This window comes from Tympanuchus pallidicinctus, unplaced genomic scaffold (assembly GCF_026119805.1).
Source record: "Tympanuchus pallidicinctus isolate F22 unplaced genomic scaffold, pur_lepc_1.0 scaffold24, whole genome shotgun sequence".
In the NCBI taxonomy this organism is placed as follows: Eukaryota; Metazoa; Chordata; class Aves; order Galliformes; family Phasianidae; genus Tympanuchus; species Tympanuchus pallidicinctus.
The window spans coordinates 2,133,143-2,151,473 of record NW_026294741.1 but is presented as its reverse complement, the minus strand read 5'-3'; the positions used below and the strand labels follow the sequence as shown (position 1 = coordinate 2,151,473).

Genomic DNA, 18,331 nt, shown 5'->3' with positions numbered 1-18,331 from the left:
CAAAGGCACCCGCTAGAACTCAATCTTCAGCTCAGTACAGGACATCTGGGGAAATGCGTGCTGCTGATAATAACTAACTTCTCTGACATCATTTCGGAGGATGATTCCCATTTTCAGTGTAGGAACACTGAGAATAGATGTGTACATAACCAGTAAAAAACACACATGTGCATTTTCTATGGAAATGGTGCAAAAGTTGAGAGGAAGCTGACGATAATTAAGGCACCACTGTCATCTCCTTAAAAAAATGAAGACTGCAGCAGGAGCGTGCAAGTTTTTTCATGCTGACAAAGAACAAAAGATGAAGAGCTTCTGAAACAACTCAGCACTAAGACTCCTTGACTTCTGTAACCAACCCTAACGTCTGCCACAGCTTCTGAAGTGTGCTCATAACTGACCATCATAAAACATCGTAACTGTATCTCAGCTACTTTTCATTTGTTACTATTTTCCCAATTTAAGGAGGTAAGAAAAAAGAATTAATTCTATTTAAATGCTCTGAAAATCATAGGCAACTGGTGAAAACCACAGGGTACCAACAGAGGCATGGAGTGTGCCTCACAGAGCTCCGTGTCCTTCAGAATACTGCTGGCTGTTCAATGTCTTCAATTTCAGACAGCAAACAAGTGACACGGCTTTAAATGTATAAAAAACAAATTTCAGATCCACGATATGAAGAAATTGGTTTATGAAACGAAGTATCATCTACAAAATAGTGCGATTCTCATTCTCTGCAGCCCCTGTTTGGTTTTATATCACCAGTGACGAGGTTTTAAACACATCAGATTCATAAAAACAACAGCACTGATCTGTAAGTCACTGCACAAATCATCCGCAGAGAAATCCACCAAAATGGGCACGCTCCATTTTTGAAGGGAAAAGTTTTCTCATAAGTGGCCACAAAAGTACCAGAGAAAAACACTGCACAAAATTTATAGCTGCAAAATTACTGAAAACTCCTATCTGCCTCAAAATACAAACATCTTCATTACTTTATCTTTGTGCCGAAAAAAGGAAAATAAAGACATGTTCCCAGTTGTCAAATCATGAATAAAACAAGAGAAAGCAAGAAAGAAATAGCAGGCTCCTTTATTCGCCAGGCAATAAGCTGTCAAATCTCCATTCATTCTGTTTACATAATTTAGGTCTCATTAAGACTTTAATGGGAACAACATGACTTCTTTCCCTGCCCAAAGTGTGTTTTTTATCCTAATTTCTCTGTAGGCTAGGAAAGCCCATATTTGTGAGCTAGCACTGGTGTTAAACAAACCACAAGAGAGTCTTGTGAAAGACAGGCAACGATTTCTGAGTCTATTTCATACATTCCCCTCTTTAATCTCGGCCTTTTAATCTTGCTTCAATCTAAAGTCATTTCTGGTTGACAAGGCTGCAGTGCTGGGAGCCCATGCTATGAAGGGAGCTCCCAGCAGCACTGGCCAATGCATGCCGTGCTCAGCACTCCTCTTCCAGAGCCCTTCACTCCTTAGGTCACTGCCAGACGAAATTTGGGTGCATCACAGACTGCATTTCGGAACGCTCCATAGGAATACTGCTTTGGGAGCCAAATACTGTGCTGTTAATTCCTTCCCTGCAATGCTCACGTAATAATGATTCATGTGATAAGCAGTAAATGTTCCCTTTCCTTTTGTTTCACAGTGCCTTTGCTTTTCGAGAGTTTGCACAGCTTACGCACCCTGCGTGAGCCACCCTCAGCCTCCCTCCTACCAACACCTCTCTGCTGAAGTGATACGTTCTCAAAGACACACAGACCATGCACATCTCCTAAGAAAACCCCCGACTTCGTCCAGTCTTGATGCTTATAACTGCAGCCACCCAACCCTCACGTGATAAAATGTGGCTGGCTGTTACAAAGCTCTGTATGAATCCCGAACCGAGCCCCGGCAAAACGAAACTTATGAACTGTTCTCCCTTTGAAATATGCTTCTATTTTACATATTATAAAAAATAATACATTATTGTCAAACATCCTCACATTAAAGGAACTGTGGTTCATTTTTTCCTCAGGTGTGATAAGCTTTGTAAATTATTATTCTTTTGCAGTGCCCACCTGGCTTGCTTTACATCTCTTACTGCAATACTTTACTGTCTACTCACTGCTAATCTGGCTTAGTATCAGGAGGTCATCACTGATGATTTCTGTCTGTGAGCAACTTAGTGCCACTATAGGAAGGGAAGCTATACAAAAAAGCAGATCTGCTTTGAAAATCACTTGCAATCCTTTTTGCCTGTTGGAAAATAATTAAGTTTTTCAGCTTCTTTGCTACTTAAAAATTAAATGCACCGTCAAAGGTTAAAAAAAAACAACAACAAAAACAGAATGCATTTGCTTGACAACACTCGATGGTGAATATGCATCCACAGCTTAAAAGTGAAATTATGCAGTGCTTCCACCTATGGATCAGCCATGCAGTGAACAATGTGGAAAAAAAATAAATAATCCCAAACAAAAAGTCTAAACACAGAGTTATGTTTAGTGAGTACAGCAAATGAATTATAGGCATGCTGGGATTGAACTGAGAACTCACCATGGAGCTTTTATGGAAAAACATCCTGCTCCAAACAGGTAAGGTCTTCACGGAAGGGGGAAAAATGCACAGAAATTAGATGAAAACTCAATTACCAACAAGTACACTCTACATCATGCTATTAAGATTTACGCAGAAGGTAAACAAAATAACTGTCATAACCATTCATGATGCCCTGAAAGAGATGTAGGCCTCTCACATCACCAGCATGCTGACACACGGAGCGGCGCCTGCCCAGAGCACGCGGCCACAGCGCGAGCGGCTGCACGGCTCCCTCTCCATGCACCACACTGCGACACATGCGATGCATCACGTGCAGGTGGGCTCTGGCGTGGTAGTTCAAGTTAGACACAGTTTAGTCTGCAGACAATTCTTAGGCAAATGTAGTCAAGAGAGCCTTAAATAGATGTTGGAAGTCATAACAGGTAAACAGAGTAAATTAGCAACAAGAGCAACAAATGTGTGGCTGCTCCCCGTGAAACACTGAAGCTCTGCATTGGACAGTTTGGTGAATGCACTGGGCAAGAGAGACTGCAGCACAAGGCACTCCTCTGCGGGAAAGCTCCGCAGCCCTTTTCCTAGGATAGAAAGATACTATCAAATTAATCATCTCTAGCGACTAGATGACCCAGAAATCTTATTCCCCCATTGATGAGCTTGCACAGAATGCAGGGAAGAGAATCCTAACTTGCTTCGAATACACCTGATGTTAAAAATCACCCAATTTGTAGAGCTTAGTGCTTTTGGCCACTCTGCAATGTATCTGTACCATGATGTGGTTGCAGCTGAACTACTTGGTACAGTGCATAGTTCTGAGAGTGGTATCACACACCACTAATTTTAGAGCATTTTGCATGGAATTTCCCCTTGTTTACATCACCAGCCATTGCCATACTGACATTTGCATAAAATCTGAAAAGCAAAACAGGAGGTAAATGTGGAGCTGCTCATGTGCTCACAGCTCCTTTGATTCCCATTTGGGATGTAACATTACCCACAACAGTACTGAATGACTGATTTGGTAAATGCCAATGCATCATCTTTCTTTTCATACCTGGACTCAGGGATGAACTCTGGCCAGTTGAAACAATTGAAGTATTTTCAGTAAATCAACTAAACCCAGCAGGTCCACCACTGCGAGGTGTCGTGCACTCAGCCTTATGTGTAAACATTTAAAATTAGAGCAGCACAAAAAAAAATTGAAAAAACTAAATCTGGCAAGAGTGCAACATCAAGAAATGCAGACATCTCATAAGAACACCTTTAATGTGAAGGTAGAAAAGTAAGATGTATGTTCTACATTCTAGGATGTAAAAATCCAATACGGAACGGAATACTGTGGAAAAAAATCCTGTGCCCGCTCCTCATTTGATGGAACCTGCTGCCTTTCCAGACATAATGCATGGTGATTGAACAAAACCCCAACTACACTGCCAGAAATGTACGAATTGCATGCAGTGTACGAGTGCTAGGACGTGCCATACAGCAATACTCAGCGCCTCGTGGAGCTGAGGGCCGCTCTCATGGCTCAGCATCACATCAGCAAAGCACTGCTGCACACTTTAAGCACTGAAAAGCTAAGGTTTTTGTACAGCCCACAACCAATCCGGTTCAATTCCCAGAATCTATCCTGTGTGTATTTGAAGAGTCACTGGAGGTGGGCAGCTCTGACTGGGAGCCTGGAATTGCTTGACCCCGGACATTTAGCAAGCAATTCCTTTTCCACCTGCCTCAGTTTCTGTATCTGCACAAAGCAGGCTCATGATGCTCACGTGAGTGCATTACAACAGTGGGGATATCTGGGGTTTTTAGCCCACCATACTATACTGACCCAATTATATTTGCACATTAAGAAATTCTTTCCAGTTTAAATATAAATTACCTAGGGGGATACAGTCTTCAGTAGAAGATGCTTTCTTGTTTTATAGTGTTGCTGTTGTTAGTAACAATTTTTTCCATACATAGACTCAAAATCTTGTGTTATGTGGGAAATGTAATTAGTCACAAGACTAAGCTATAGTCTTATTTATAGCCATCAGAAAGATGAACACGGATTTTTACATTCGTGAGTCCCACTTTCTTTGAAAATGACTGTTTTTTTCCTAAGACATTTATTTCAGTAATTGTTTTTCAGTATTTCCTTCACACAATATGGATGGTATGTTAATGGGGGGAGTACAAATTACAGGATAACCCAACCTTGAAAAGACAGCAGCAGATGGCTGCGCTCGATGGCAGTAACACAGCAATGCCAAGGCAGAAACCTCACTGAGGTTCTCTGCTCTTGTGGTTAGTGGGGAATTCTAAAGGAAAATAATAACTGAAGATGATTTATGATTCAAAATTCCAACAGCATTTTCTTAATTTCTTTTCTGAATTTTAGCAAATTCAAAACTGAAATATTATTCAACTTTGTTATGTTTAATATAAACTTGCAACTATTTAAGTTTTTAATAAAACACGTGACCCTCATTTACTCAAACCCTCATTGCCATCCTGACTGTATTTGGTATCACTTACAGGAGTTGCTTTACAACCAAAATATATTTTATAAAATGTTAAAGCGACGTAAAACACGCCTGAGAAATGTGCCTGAGTGCCTGCCTGCAGCACGCACAGCAGCCAACCTATTTCAATGAATTCTTCAGATTTGCTTTTAATATTGTCTTGATTTTTAGTTCCTGTACCTCCATAACTACACTACGACGACAGGACTTTGCACACCTTATTTTTGCTTGCCCCAGTAGTGAAACCTGGGATTAACCAAGCCTTTCTGAGCCAAATAGGATAAACAGGATACCAGTGATGTTCAGTACATGAAATAAAAGCAAAGAGAAACATTAAAATGATAATATCTCAGCCTGCTTCAACATCAGACACTTAACCTACTCCTCCTCTTATTCAGGGTGTAATGAGGAATGAAAATGGGGAGTTGGATGAAGAACGGATGGAGTTTCATGTTTAAAAATTCACTATCCATGGTTATTGGATGGAAAACATAAAAAGTTTGTCTCTTTTCCTGCAAGATGCATTGGACATCTCTGCTGTGACAAGACCCAACGAATGTAGGGCACATCTTTGTGTTTCACTACATCTATAATGAATCTGAGAATGAAGTATGATACAAACATAACAACCGAACAGCTCGAGAAAGTTAAAACCAGAAAGTTCTCCAGCTGCTGCCAGAGAAGTCCATTGTTGAAATGGTTTTCCTTTTGGGGCCGTTCCTCTATCGTTTATTTCCCTTCTTCCTATTACGGTGCGTCTGTGTCCCCACATTCTTACACTGGAAACAAACTACAACTCATTCCACAAACACAAGGCACGCTTATGAAGCTGCACAGCACAAAGCTGTCCTCTGCCATGTTCGGATGCACTCCCTGTTACGGACAAGCGTGAGATGGACCGCACAGCTCTTCCTCTTTCCAATCTATGAGCTCTTTGTTACAGGAGCAATGAATTAACCCATTCACGAGACCTGAGAAGGAATTCAGCATAACTATTAAAATTCTGAGAGGGAAACTGAGGCATGGATCTATAAAGACTTATTAAACCTATCTCCTTCGCTGTCTTGCATCCCCCTAATCTTTAAAACATTAGATGCTTCCTTCCTCATTAGTGCCAGAGCTCCTTTGGGAACATCTATCTGCTCCTCAGAATGCACTGACAGCACAAACTGCAGGAAAGTGAGTCAGCAGGATGAGAAAACATAGGGACAAAAATGAAGTGCTTCTGGAGGTGGGGGAGTTGCCCTGGGAGACCTGAAAAAGCAAGGGAAGAAATGGAGGGCAGGGAACGTGTGATGGTGATGGGTAAGGGAGGTACTGCACAGAGGTACTGAGTGCTGAGAATGGAAACTGCTCGGAATCAGAGCTCAATGTCCCATCAGATAATGCTCCCAAACATACAAGCTTACATGAAAAAAATATCTGTGATGAACAGCACCATCATGACACAGCTCCAGATTCTGGTCTTTCATTCCCACGGGGCTACAGCGACCACTTGTAAAGAATTTACTGCCGTTCCACTTGTCAAATAAAGTGACACGCATTGAGCTCTGCTGGAGACAGATCCTATTAATGGCAGTGATAGGTCCTTTCACCTGAAAAATAGTTTGCTGTCCCGGATACTGGCAAAACAAACCTCTACATGGTTAATAAAACCTGAAAAACTTAAGTAAGATATCTTGTATTAGAGAAGCTAAAAGCAAACAGAACGGATGAAACCAGAGTGGGCAAATTATACAGCGTTCTTTTTGGCTTGCTTTTTACTTTTCAAAATGCACTGTAACAGAAGAAATGTGTCACTCTTTACATGTTGAAACAACGGAAAAGGAATCAGCTTTAAGGGCCACTGAGCAGCGATGGTAAAATCCAACCGATTGCCATTCCTCCTCCTTTTCTGATCACTGCACAATCACAAGGTTAAGCAGCTGCTTCCAAAGAAGAGCCTTGTTTCCTTGGAGCGCTGCTTAAAGGTGCTGACCACGTAGGTGTAAATACATCTGTCTTTTGCCATTTGCAGCAATACATGCCTCCTACACTTCTCAGAGTGAGGCAGATGGTCCCTGTCCTGTCTAAATATTACACTGTACAGACTTACATTGCTATGTGTTTGCAGAAATATGAGGGCAGATGTTAAATATGTTAAACACACGCTTTGCCCCCTGGAGGTTTAAGTTAAGGCTGCTGTCTCAATTCGGTCATTTTAGGCATGCCAGGCTTCTTGGATGCGAGTCATTCCTCCTAAATCCCCACTTCATAAATACAGCTTTTCATGTTAATTTTGTGTACTTTCATCAAATGTTTTGGATGCAGAACAAATGAGGGAAGCACTCAGCTGAACGTTACACATCTACACCGGCTTTGCTGAAAATTATGATCCTCATTCACAAAAACTCTATTTACACAGCAGGGTATTTCCCATGACTGCTTTTTCCTCCCCTTACATAAACCTCACTGAGTATTTTAAATTTAATTAAATTTAGAAATTACACACAATAATAGGGCATGGGCAGGCTGAGAACTGTAGAATTTCATCAAAGAAATCTATGGATACGGACGCTATTTTGAGTACATTTAAGAAAAATAAGGATAAAACATTACATTCAGAATGCCCATTTATTGGTAATGGCCGTTGTGAGGTGTGCAGGTATCATCGTGGCAATAAAGAAGCAGCCTCTGTAAGGCAGCTGTGTGAGTTTCTGTAAGCAGCCAAGCACCTCCAAAGCTGCACCAGAGGCTGTTTGTGTTTAAATCACCCCCTCGCCGCCGCTGCTGCCGCCGCCTCACCGACCATCAGATGCCTTCTTATGTTCTTCCTACATCTCATCCCATCCAGCTCTAAGAGTGCATTCCTTTGTGTCCTCGTTTCTGTTCTCCTCTGACTGCACTCTTTAAGAAACCTTTGTGTATTTTTCCTTTTTCAGGAGCTGTAACTTGCTGCTTATTTCTATGCAACTTCCCTAAGTTTCGCTTCCTTCCTGCCCACATTCCAAATCTCACCCTTCTATACTTACAAAATTAGATTGCTGACACAATCTATTCTTCTTGCAAGTGTTTAAATTGTTAGTAGAAATAAAATGCAAACATAAACCATTGAAATATATATGCAGAAGAAGTAAATCACAGCATTACTCTTGCACTACTTCACTCTTTCCTAGCACTCATTTACAATTATCTAGGGAGTCAGGGACATGGGTGCAGGTAGCCTCTTTCCTTTGGGCAACTGAGTGTCTGCAGTGCATGATTTGTTCTAGAAATGAAATTGCTGTTTGCAGCAGTGAGAGCAGGACTGCCTGTTAGACAGACACACAGACATTCATGGACATACATGCATACAGATGTCAGCTTTGGAAGCCCATCATGCATATTTAGAGCACTAAAGAAACAGTAACAGATTTCACAGAATGCTGCAGCACAGAATGTGGGAATTATTCAGGGAGAGAGGAAATATCCCGGAGCTCTCCTTCCAAAAAATAATTCCCAGACCGTGAAACACAAGGTGGAATTCACCTCATTATTGATAAGCAAGAAGCCACTGAAGCAAAGCAGTGCCTGCATCCATTTACTAAAATGCAGGAAAATGCTATTAACTTGTAGGACTGACAGTTGTTTTGCCCAACCACACGCCAAACTTGATCTGTTTTTCTTACAAATATAAAAGCAGTCTGTAACTCAATGCACGAATCAGCCTTAGAAATTGTAACCAGAAAATATTCAGGGATTTGAACTACTAAAAATTGAGAGGGGTTAAAAAAAAAATCACCTGCTGGTTTTATGCATTAATTGCGAAAACTGAAGAACTGAATTTTAGCAAGAGAAAAAAAACGGTTGAACAGAAAGAAGTAACCTGAAAATTGGTGCAGTTCATGGAACTCGGGGAATCTTCTTTCTAGTTTCAATGTAAATGTATTTAGTAGAGCTCTGCAGAATAAGCATTTTTCAGTTCTTTATCACAGCACATCAGCGAGCAGCAAAGTGCCACTGATTCCAGAAAGAAAACCCACATGTGAATTTCATAGTACAAAACAGCCACTCCAGAAGAAAAATAAGGCCAAGAAAACATCAGGATTAAGTTTTCTCTCCACTCAACCTGGCTCACTGTCTTTCAGTTTCTGATAGTCAGAAAGCATCCCTGCTTGAGCAGTTTGGAAATCAAAAGAAACAAACTTAAAAAAGAAACAACCAAACCCAACAACGTAAACCCATAACTTATTCTGATTGAATACAGCTCTGCTTATGTTTCATACCAATTCCTGGTGTGAAACTTCTCCTGATGTCAGCGTGCGGTGTTTCCCATATGGCAGACTGCAAGAAAACGTCTCATCCGAAATGCTCCTGAATTCTTAGAGATCTGTGCTCAGTTTTTGTTTGCCTATCTGCGCTGGCTTTCTTTTCTTGAGCTCTCCTTCCCCCATACCCAACTGCTCTGTTAGCACTACGTTACACACACTGCCATTGCAAATAAATAAGTTAATTTCAATGGAATACAACTAGAGAGAAATTATTTCCACAGAAGCGACACATAGCAAGGTTGAGAAAGGTCTGTGCACGTGGACTTACCCTGTGCGTTTGGTGATGGTCCCTAACGTCATTGGCTGCTTGATTTGAGCCAGAGGCAACACCACGGTCAGACTGGGGAGCGGCAGCAGGCGAGGGTTCCCAGGGTTGTTGTTTGTGAAGTTATTGTACGTGTCCTGGCTGTTCAATTTACCTTGATGGGACAGAGACGTAATAAAACGTATGAGTGCAATTTGCTCCTTCGTTTATCATTTCTAACAAGTATCTCAAATAAGCCATTGGCAAAGAAAGGAAATAATGAGCTCCTATTGCAAACAAAAACCAACCTAAAACAGTCGCTTTCAATTCAGGTAAAAAAGACATCATGACAAGGGAAGCAGCAAATCTTTATTTATACAGATGTAGGGGGAAAGGTGCCCTTCCACGGCAAGGATATTCTTCATGCTGCTGCTGCTTCCCTGGCAGGTTTGTTCACCAAAAAGTTTGGGAGTTGGGTTTGAAGAACAGACTCTGGATCCAGATCGCTATGGGGGGAAAAAAGAAAAGGAAAAAAAAAAAAAGAATATTCTGGAAGGGAACTTCTTCCTGAAGGACCACATTCTCTGTTGGTAATTGAAAGTTCTGAAAAGGCCGCTCTTGTCTCTCTAGATAAAGGCACAAAGAACAGCAATCTGCTGAGCTAAGGAAGAAAGCAAATACCACAAGTAACTACTTCAAGTAAAGCCATACCCAGCATCACCTAAAAATCAAGTATTGAAAAAGTCAAAGACTTGATATTCGTTAAAAAAAGAGAGAAATAAAATGAAAAAAAATCAGTATTCAAAAAGGGAAGGAGAAAGCATAACAAAAACAACCCTAAATTTAGCTTGTTTCAAAGAGGTCTGTGCTGGATATACGCCCGGTTTAGATACGCTTTCTTACTTTCTGTATCATTCTATAGTCACAGCCTCTCATTCTTCAGTTAGAAAAGGAAACTCGCTGCAAATTTCATGGACAGTAAAGAAAGAAATGTGAAGAAACCAAAGAAAGAAGTTAAACAAAAAAGGGGCCAGTCTGTTTATAGCAGAATCAGAAGTACTTTAAATAGACAAGCAACCATGAATTAAAAGGTTTAGATCATTAACTTGTTTTTCTGTGCTCCTATAATGCTGTGAAATGCTTGCTTTGTTCTTAATCAAAAGGGAGCCATATTGGGAATTAGGTTCCTAAACAACCGCTGCATTCTCCATAGTTATTATACAAATCCCAGGCCAAATCCATACAATCTGACTGAAGAGCAGCCACCTTTTTTCAAGGAAGAAAAACAGCGCAGAAGAGGGTTTCTCACAGGAAGCTGCCTGAAAAGCTTTAATGATACTTCAGATGGGCTGCAAATAGGAAAAGGAAGGCAGAAAAATCTTAATGAATGTCTCATCATCTTAAAGACACTCAGTGCTTCCTTTACCCCTCTTTTATACTCTATAACTGTAAGCTCGGGGTTTTTATTTGTTTTCCTGCAGTCTGCAGACCTCTGCATCTCAGAGGAGCACAACAAAAATGATGAAATTACGAAGTGTACTTTGTGTTAAGTATCTGGCCTGAGCACTGGTCAATACGTTTTAAGAGAAATACTGAGGCCTTAATGAATAACAAGCCTATTGAAGTCTCGGAGAGCAGATTTCATTAATAGCAATTTTCCTGGACCAACTTGGAATAAAAAGAAACAGGAAAGGGGAGGGGGGGGAGGGGGGAACCCTCAGTTTTAAATTAAGACTGAGATGCAATTAATTTTTTTTAAGATTAGTTTCATAATGCATTCTTGGTTCTTGTAGAAAGCAGTATGAATAGTCTGCTGCTTTATTGTCTAATTAGTCACTGTTGCATGTAATCAAGGCCTCTCTGAAAGTGTTTCACTCTCCTGTATTCACCAGGAGCAACAGAGCACACAGAGCGTACCTGCAGGGGCTCCGGGCGGCTGCAATTTGTTTTCTCTTATTTCTTAGGAACATAATGATTAACTACGAACTCCTGAACTGACTGTGTCATAACAGCTTCCCTCTCTCTAAAGGCACATTTAATTACCCAGTGCCTTCTGCTCTTCACATCACCTTGTTTTCCACGTGCAAAGCTATCTGTTGATTCAACACATCGTCTGCACGCAGAAGAGCCGGGCATTTACAGATGTGCCTCCTGCATGGGGATGAGCCCATTTCCACACAAGGTGACCAATCCCAAGGCAGTCGAGGGCACTCCGAAAACTACAGCATTAACTTTAAAATCCTAAGTCTAAAAACACAGCTACAATAAAAGGGAAAATACCAAACATATCCCGATAGCTACTGCTCTCCAATCCATCACTTCTGCAGCAACCTTTTGTTGCTTTGTTGCAAATAAATGTAATTAACAGTGGTAGAAGTCAAAAATTAAAAATGGAAATGTTACAAAGAAGAGATAAATTACAGTAAAGTTTTTCTTGAATATCTGATTACAGGGATGTTAAGGGGGCACAATAAGGTTAAAGAATATTGTGCTTAACAGGAAGAAGTAAAAAGATGTGCTGTGGTTTGCACTGAATTATTTTTAGTTATTTCTATGATGGAAATGTTCTATGCTCTTACATCTTCATTGTGTCTCGCCTCAGGCCTATCAGAGACATGCATCCAAGTTTCCAGACCTGCACTGCCTTGGGATCCAGAAAAGGCACTCAGTGCCCAGGATTGCTACCTTACCAAGCATTTGGCAGAAGCCGTGTTGGAGACTGGATTTCATTGGAACAAAACAGCATCACACATTACATTTAATTGGTCCTTTAAAAATCCCATAATTATATATTGACCTATTGTGCCCATCCAGAAATTCACAAACGTCCCCCTGCAGCCCTCACAAATGTGAATCCCCTCCTTCAGGAAACGGCAGTTCTGCACGCAGGGCCAAAAGAGCACAAAGAATGCAGGCAAGCATCAACGTTATTGCTGCATTTGGTGCAGTTGTGGATTCACTGTCAAAGGACACACAAGAAATAAGCCAAGGTTTAAGTCCTCTAGAAATATCAAACGTTCCTCATACAGCAGGATGCTGTGCTCAGATTACCTCTCCACATGTGGACAGCACATTAATTCCTGTAAGGAAGCATATTTCACAATGATACCTTCAGAGGAATAGTTTCACTTTGCACTGACAATTGAACTTTAAATGCTAACTTGGCTGTATATTGCAAGTTAAACATAAATCGCTACATATCAACTTTGCAAGGATTATTTTATATTGCAAATAATCTAGGAAAACAAAAATTGTCATAGCAATATCATGGCAATTGTATCCCCACAATAACATATTCAACACAGCATCCGTCGCAGTGAGGCTCTTCCCTTGGAAATCAGCCAGGCCATGGTATCAGCAGCCCCCAGGACAGCAGGGCAAGTCCTTTCGGTCAAGTGTTTGCCACAAAAGAGATTTTCAGATGGCAGTTCAAGTGCTGTGTAAGGAACAAATCGAGGCCAGTTTCGGCCCCAGTTTATTTTCTCTCTTTGCAATCACCTGCCAACACTCCCAGCTTGGGCCACAACTCAGGATGCCACTCGCTAACCCCATGCATGCACAGCCCCAAGGTCAGGCTGGAGGGCTCTGAGCACTGGATGGAGCAGTGGCTGCCCCTGTTCATCGCAGGGGAGTGGGACCAGACGGCCTCTAAGGGCTCCTTCCAACCCAAAGCATTCTATGACTCTTTGATTATTTCCACTCAAATATTATAGACTCAAGGTCACAGATCCCGATCGTAGCTAAACCCCAAACTCCTACAGTTAATCCTAATTCAGCATTTTAGACATCCAGTGCAAAAAATATGTCTCAGTTTAAGCTGTTGGTAAATCTCTTACTAATTTTACTCAGGGACTTGCAGGCAGAGATCAAGCAGACAAGTAGCTGAAAGCTGAGGGTGTTGTGCCCTGGTGCTCTGATAGCAGAGCTTTATTTACAAGTGCAGCATTACACAGGATAACCTTTGCCTGCTGGACACAGGCAGTATCATCCGTTAGCTCTGTTTGCTGAAAGCCTGCCACAAGCACACCACCCCCAAAACCTGAGGCACGCTTTTCCAGACCTTTTACTCCACAAATGCTCCAAAGGAAAACGGATTAATGCGAGGATGGAATGAAGAAGGCACACAGCACGGGCCGTGCTGCGATCCCCGGGCAGCCATCAGCGGCGGGCTCACATCCACCAGGAAGAAAGGCAGGCCTGACCGTGCCGGACCAAAGAAACCTCACCAGACAAAGGAAAAACAAATCAAAAGCGCTGTTATAAAACACAGATGCTCTAAGGAAAACAAGCTTCACAAGATTTACTGGTTGGTCACAAAGTTGGACATCTGTGGAAAAGACATCAGCAGGAGCCCCCAGGTACAGCCAGCCCTGTTCCTGTGCCGCAGCCCTCGGTGCCCCACGCAAAGGTGACCCAGCCCTGCCCACGCTGCGTCCTGCTGCCAGCACACCGGGAGCACGGCCTGCACACAGGCAGCAGCCCCAGCCAACTGGATGGAAGGTGTCAGCAGCCCTGAGTCCAGCACAGCACCAAAGCCATACCCTGTAACACGTAAGGGATGCAAAATGGCAACTGAACACCAAACTGAAAATAAACAATTTTACCCACTGACTTTTCCCTGGCAGTTTCAGTTGTGCCCGGCACTGTCTGACACTCTTGCACTCTGAAATTTCCCTCAATTAGCAAGCAGGGCAACAGGACTTGGCCCAGACAGGGTTTTCTGCTAGGAAAGTAATGATCACAAGCATTTCAGTTTCTCTATACATTTCATATGAAAAAACTGAAGTGGTATCGAGCACCTCTCAGCTGCACAGTAAAATGATTCTGTGTTGATTTTTTTTTTGTTTTTTTTTTCTTCCATTACTCCAATACAAAAAGCTCAGTGGTGCACAGTCATTAAAATTCAAACCCCACTTGATTAGCTTTTGTATCTATCTTATAGTCTTTAGCAGACTGCATTTCAAAGTGTACCACAAGTCTAACATCATTGGCACTACATGTAAACATCTTTAATTTGCTAAGTAAAAATGCAGTAAATTGAGGCTTTGCAATCTTGTGCAGGCTGAGTTCTAAGAAAACAAGCAGTGCTTGGCCATTAGTTCTGTTCAAGTGTAACACCAACGATTCCTGAATTAAACATTCACTGATCGTATAATGCAACAGAAATGAAGTCCTTTCTAACTTGCAAACAGAAAATGGCAGAAAAAACCAGAAGTGTTGTGTAGTTGTGTACGTGATGGTTTATTTTGCTTTGCTTTTGATTCAGTACCAAAAGTTTCACAGATGAGAATGGAAAGCTTCCCAGCTACAGTTCCAAGACTTTCACCCTCTTTTCTGACCTTCTCTCAGACATGTTCCAGTATAATCTGTAATCTTCTCCAGTCGGAAGAGGAAACAGCAGCGCCCTGGTGAGAAATGCTGCCTTGTGACCTGACTGGAGAACCCTGTGGAAGCAAGGCTGGTGTGCAGAAGTCTGACAGACAAACCCAGCAGCGTCCAGAGAAGCACACTCAGTACCACAAGCACCGATTGCTGCCAAGATGGGCTTCTCCTCTTCTGTTTTGTTTCACGCAGTCAAACAAGTTTATCTTGATTTGTAAAATGTTATCCATTCTCCAAGAAAAAGTCAGGAAACTCAGAGTATTTTACTTATCAATCCAACTATATTAAAGTTACATTGCAATTTCCTTGAATTGTGTATTACCAAAATTAGCTTCATTTCACACCCATACCTCAGTACTTCAAATACAATCAAGCCCATTAAAGACAGAATACTACAAATTAGCCACAGCACGTCTGCACACAGCTTTTAGCTACTTGGAGCAATTCTCAGCTGAACTGATGCGAGTCCAAAACCTATCGCTAACTTGATTCCATTCAAACTGGTGGGAGAAAATAACACAGGCATTTGTTTTCGTATCACTGAAAACTGCTTGATATTGAACCTTCTGAAACACAGCTGCACTAAATCTCACAATGACTCTATGAAAGCCAAACTTTCTGTATTTCCACATCCAGGCAAGGCACGTGATGGTGACAGAGTCGCTCTTAAGTGAGAATGCTCTGCCAAGGCATGCATGAACCAGTCCAAGTGTCTCAGCCACAGATGCAACAGGCTCCTCTGCCCTCTCATCCAACCTTCTTGAATTGCATCTCCTCCAACTCCTTGTCAGCATCTTCCTCTCAAAACTGGAACGTTTCTCCATAATGCTTCCTTCTTCTGTCTGAAGTTTTTTTCTTCAACCACCTTCTGTTTCAAAAACGTTGTCCTTCAGCTACAGGATCCCATCAATACATAGGATTTTCCTCTCTAGATGAGAGACCCCCTTACTGCAGTTATCTCTACTGTCCAAAAGGTATAAAGGAATGGTTCTAACCTTAAGCAAGCTCTACTTGGGATCTGAACTTGTCATTTACTTCTACAGCTAATGACATACAGCTGGACATTCTTCCTTCCTCCACCTGTGTTATTTCTTTTCAGAAAAGAAATTACACGTGTGGTTTGGAAGGAGGAGAAGAAGCCACCTGTACCAGAGCAGTAACTGTCCCAGGCTCGTGGCACCTCCTCCCAGCAGCTGTGAGGACATCCATATTCTTAGCTGCCCTGTGTAAAAAAGGTCTCCTTGAACATTTGAAACAAATGGCTGCTTCTTCCCTTCTCCCCTCCTCATTTTGCACTGATATCACTTTGCTATGCTAACATTGCTCACAAACCTGCTTGGTAGAGCTGCCTCGAATCATTTCATTAGAAAACAACCCCTCTGCCACACATACAAATCTGGCCTCATAATCACCCTTCAGGATTTATTTAACTAAAAATATTGTTGGTGCTAAGTTCAAGACCATTTATGGGCAAAACTCTCCCTAAAGTAAAAACAGCAAAACTTGATTGCCAGCTGGCAATCAGGCCAGTTGGCTCCAGGCTTTGCATTGCCATTGCAGCAGTAACACCTCGGCTGGTTTGCTCCAGATGCTGGTTACCAGCAAAATGAGCCAAAGTGGCCTTTCTGCTCTTAAGTCACCTCCAGTAAATGCCAGCCACGGGCAGGGGCCGGACAGTTGCCATGCTGGTTGCAGCAGGCACTGCACCTCCAACTCCGCACAGATTAACGCACTGCAAGATTGGCTTCTTCTGAGTTCTTCTACGCTATGGAGCATTTTGCAAATCTGTCCTGCAGCAGAAGCCGTGCAGTTGTAGCCATCCCAGAACTCCTCCTCCTCACCCTGTCTATCAGCCAGGACTCCATCAACACAGTTATGAACACAAAGCCTTCTTTCAGGAGTGGCTCTGAGGCAATTCAGAATAGTGAACTTCAGAAAAGTTGGGTCTCTCAGAGTTCTCTACCAAATGATACAGAATAAAACTATTTTTACAAATGCAGCTTTCTACTGTTTGGACAGCAGAGCCAGAAAATCTGGTTGGTTTGTGTTAGAAAACCACATTTGAGTAATCCAGAAATTTCTGAAGGATGCTTCTCTATGCAGTTGCGTTGGGTGAGGAGACAGGGAATGTTAAACAGCAGGCCTTTACCCAAATTTAACTTATCAAGATTTAGTACCTATAATAAAATACATCTTACACCTGTGGCTCATTTTTCTTTCTTTACACCTTGTTCCCTATGCCGTATTTTCCTTTGCTCTGCCTGCAACAACCAGCACTAATATTTTAATGTCTGAATTCAATCCAGGTTCAATACACAGCATTTATGGCAAGTTATGTGGAAAAAAAAAGTGCCCTGAGAACCACTGCATATGAGAACTTGATAATAATATCCATGGATAATTATAATAAATGGCTTGTCTGAAACACCCATAGAATAGGAACTGAAGCAAGCCATAGCAATCTCTCTCCCTCTTCCACCCACCACACACCCTCGGCAGCTCTGCTCTTTTACCCATGACCGTTCAGGATGTTTTCTGGCTCTGTGACAGCATCGTGACTCAGGTCATGAGAAGTGTCAAAGATGCATTTCCTCGAGATGGGAAAAAGCAACTGATTTTAACAGCCCACAAAGACTAAGCAAAAAGAATAAGCCAAATCAGCATATTTAAGGGTAAAGATAAACCTTTTAAAAGATACAAGTATATTTTATTTCCAAACTTAATGCTTACGTTTCCTTCCATAAAGTGTTTACATTTCTCAGACTCCTAAAAATGCACGGTTGATTTAAATGCCTTACTTAAGAATAATAAACTCCAAGACAACAAGAGCAGCATCCATTACTGCTTAATCAATCACTGATCATATACACAGGCAATCTGATCCAGCCTGCATGCATGGGGGATCTGCCCCAGGTTCCCCTCCAGCAGCAGTGGCCGTGCCCAGGAGCAGCCTGCAAAACCCCACCAACAGGGCTGTCCTTCTTACTTACAATATATGAGAAGGAAATACACCAGCCTGCCTTTTACACACCTGGTTAACTGGTGAGATAGAATCAGACAGGGTAATTTTATTAAATTATTCTCAGAGAAACTCTTAAAAATCTGGCTACCACTTCTCCTTGGATTCCCTCACAATGCTGTCTCCAACACCTGACCTACAGAAATGTTCTGCAGTTTGACGCTACCAAGACTGAAATCATCCATTCTGTGGGGCGCTCACATCTGTAGCAATCCAGCTCCTCTCTCCTTTCACCTCATGGTCCAGCTTTGACCTCGCAGTCTCCTGTGTACACCTATTACTTCCCCTCTGCTTGACGACCCACAATCTTTCTGAGACAGTTTGCTTTGACCATTACTTCAGCA

The 18,331-nt window shown here is 41.9% G+C and overlaps 1 protein-coding gene across 13 annotated transcripts in view; it reads right to left on the bottom strand.

The window, feature by feature from the left end:
* The window catches only part of BCAS3 (BCAS3 microtubule associated cell migration factor), a 302,365-nt gene that overhangs the window by 184,658 nt on the left and 99,376 nt on the right, over positions 1 to 18,331 (bottom strand). For 10 of the 13 annotated variants that reach the window (XM_052688679.1, XM_052688678.1, XM_052688668.1 and 7 more), the window contains exons 16-17: positions 9,611 to 9,761; positions 2,547 to 2,591 (exon numbers count right to left, since the gene is read on the bottom strand). In XM_052688679.1, coding sequence (XP_052544639.1) covers positions 2,547 to 2,591; positions 9,611 to 9,761 — 196 coding nt within the window. The remainder of the gene's footprint in view (positions 1 to 2,546; positions 2,592 to 9,610; positions 9,762 to 18,331) is intronic. The other 3 variants (XM_052688670.1, XM_052688672.1, XM_052688676.1) reach the window with 1 other exon arrangement.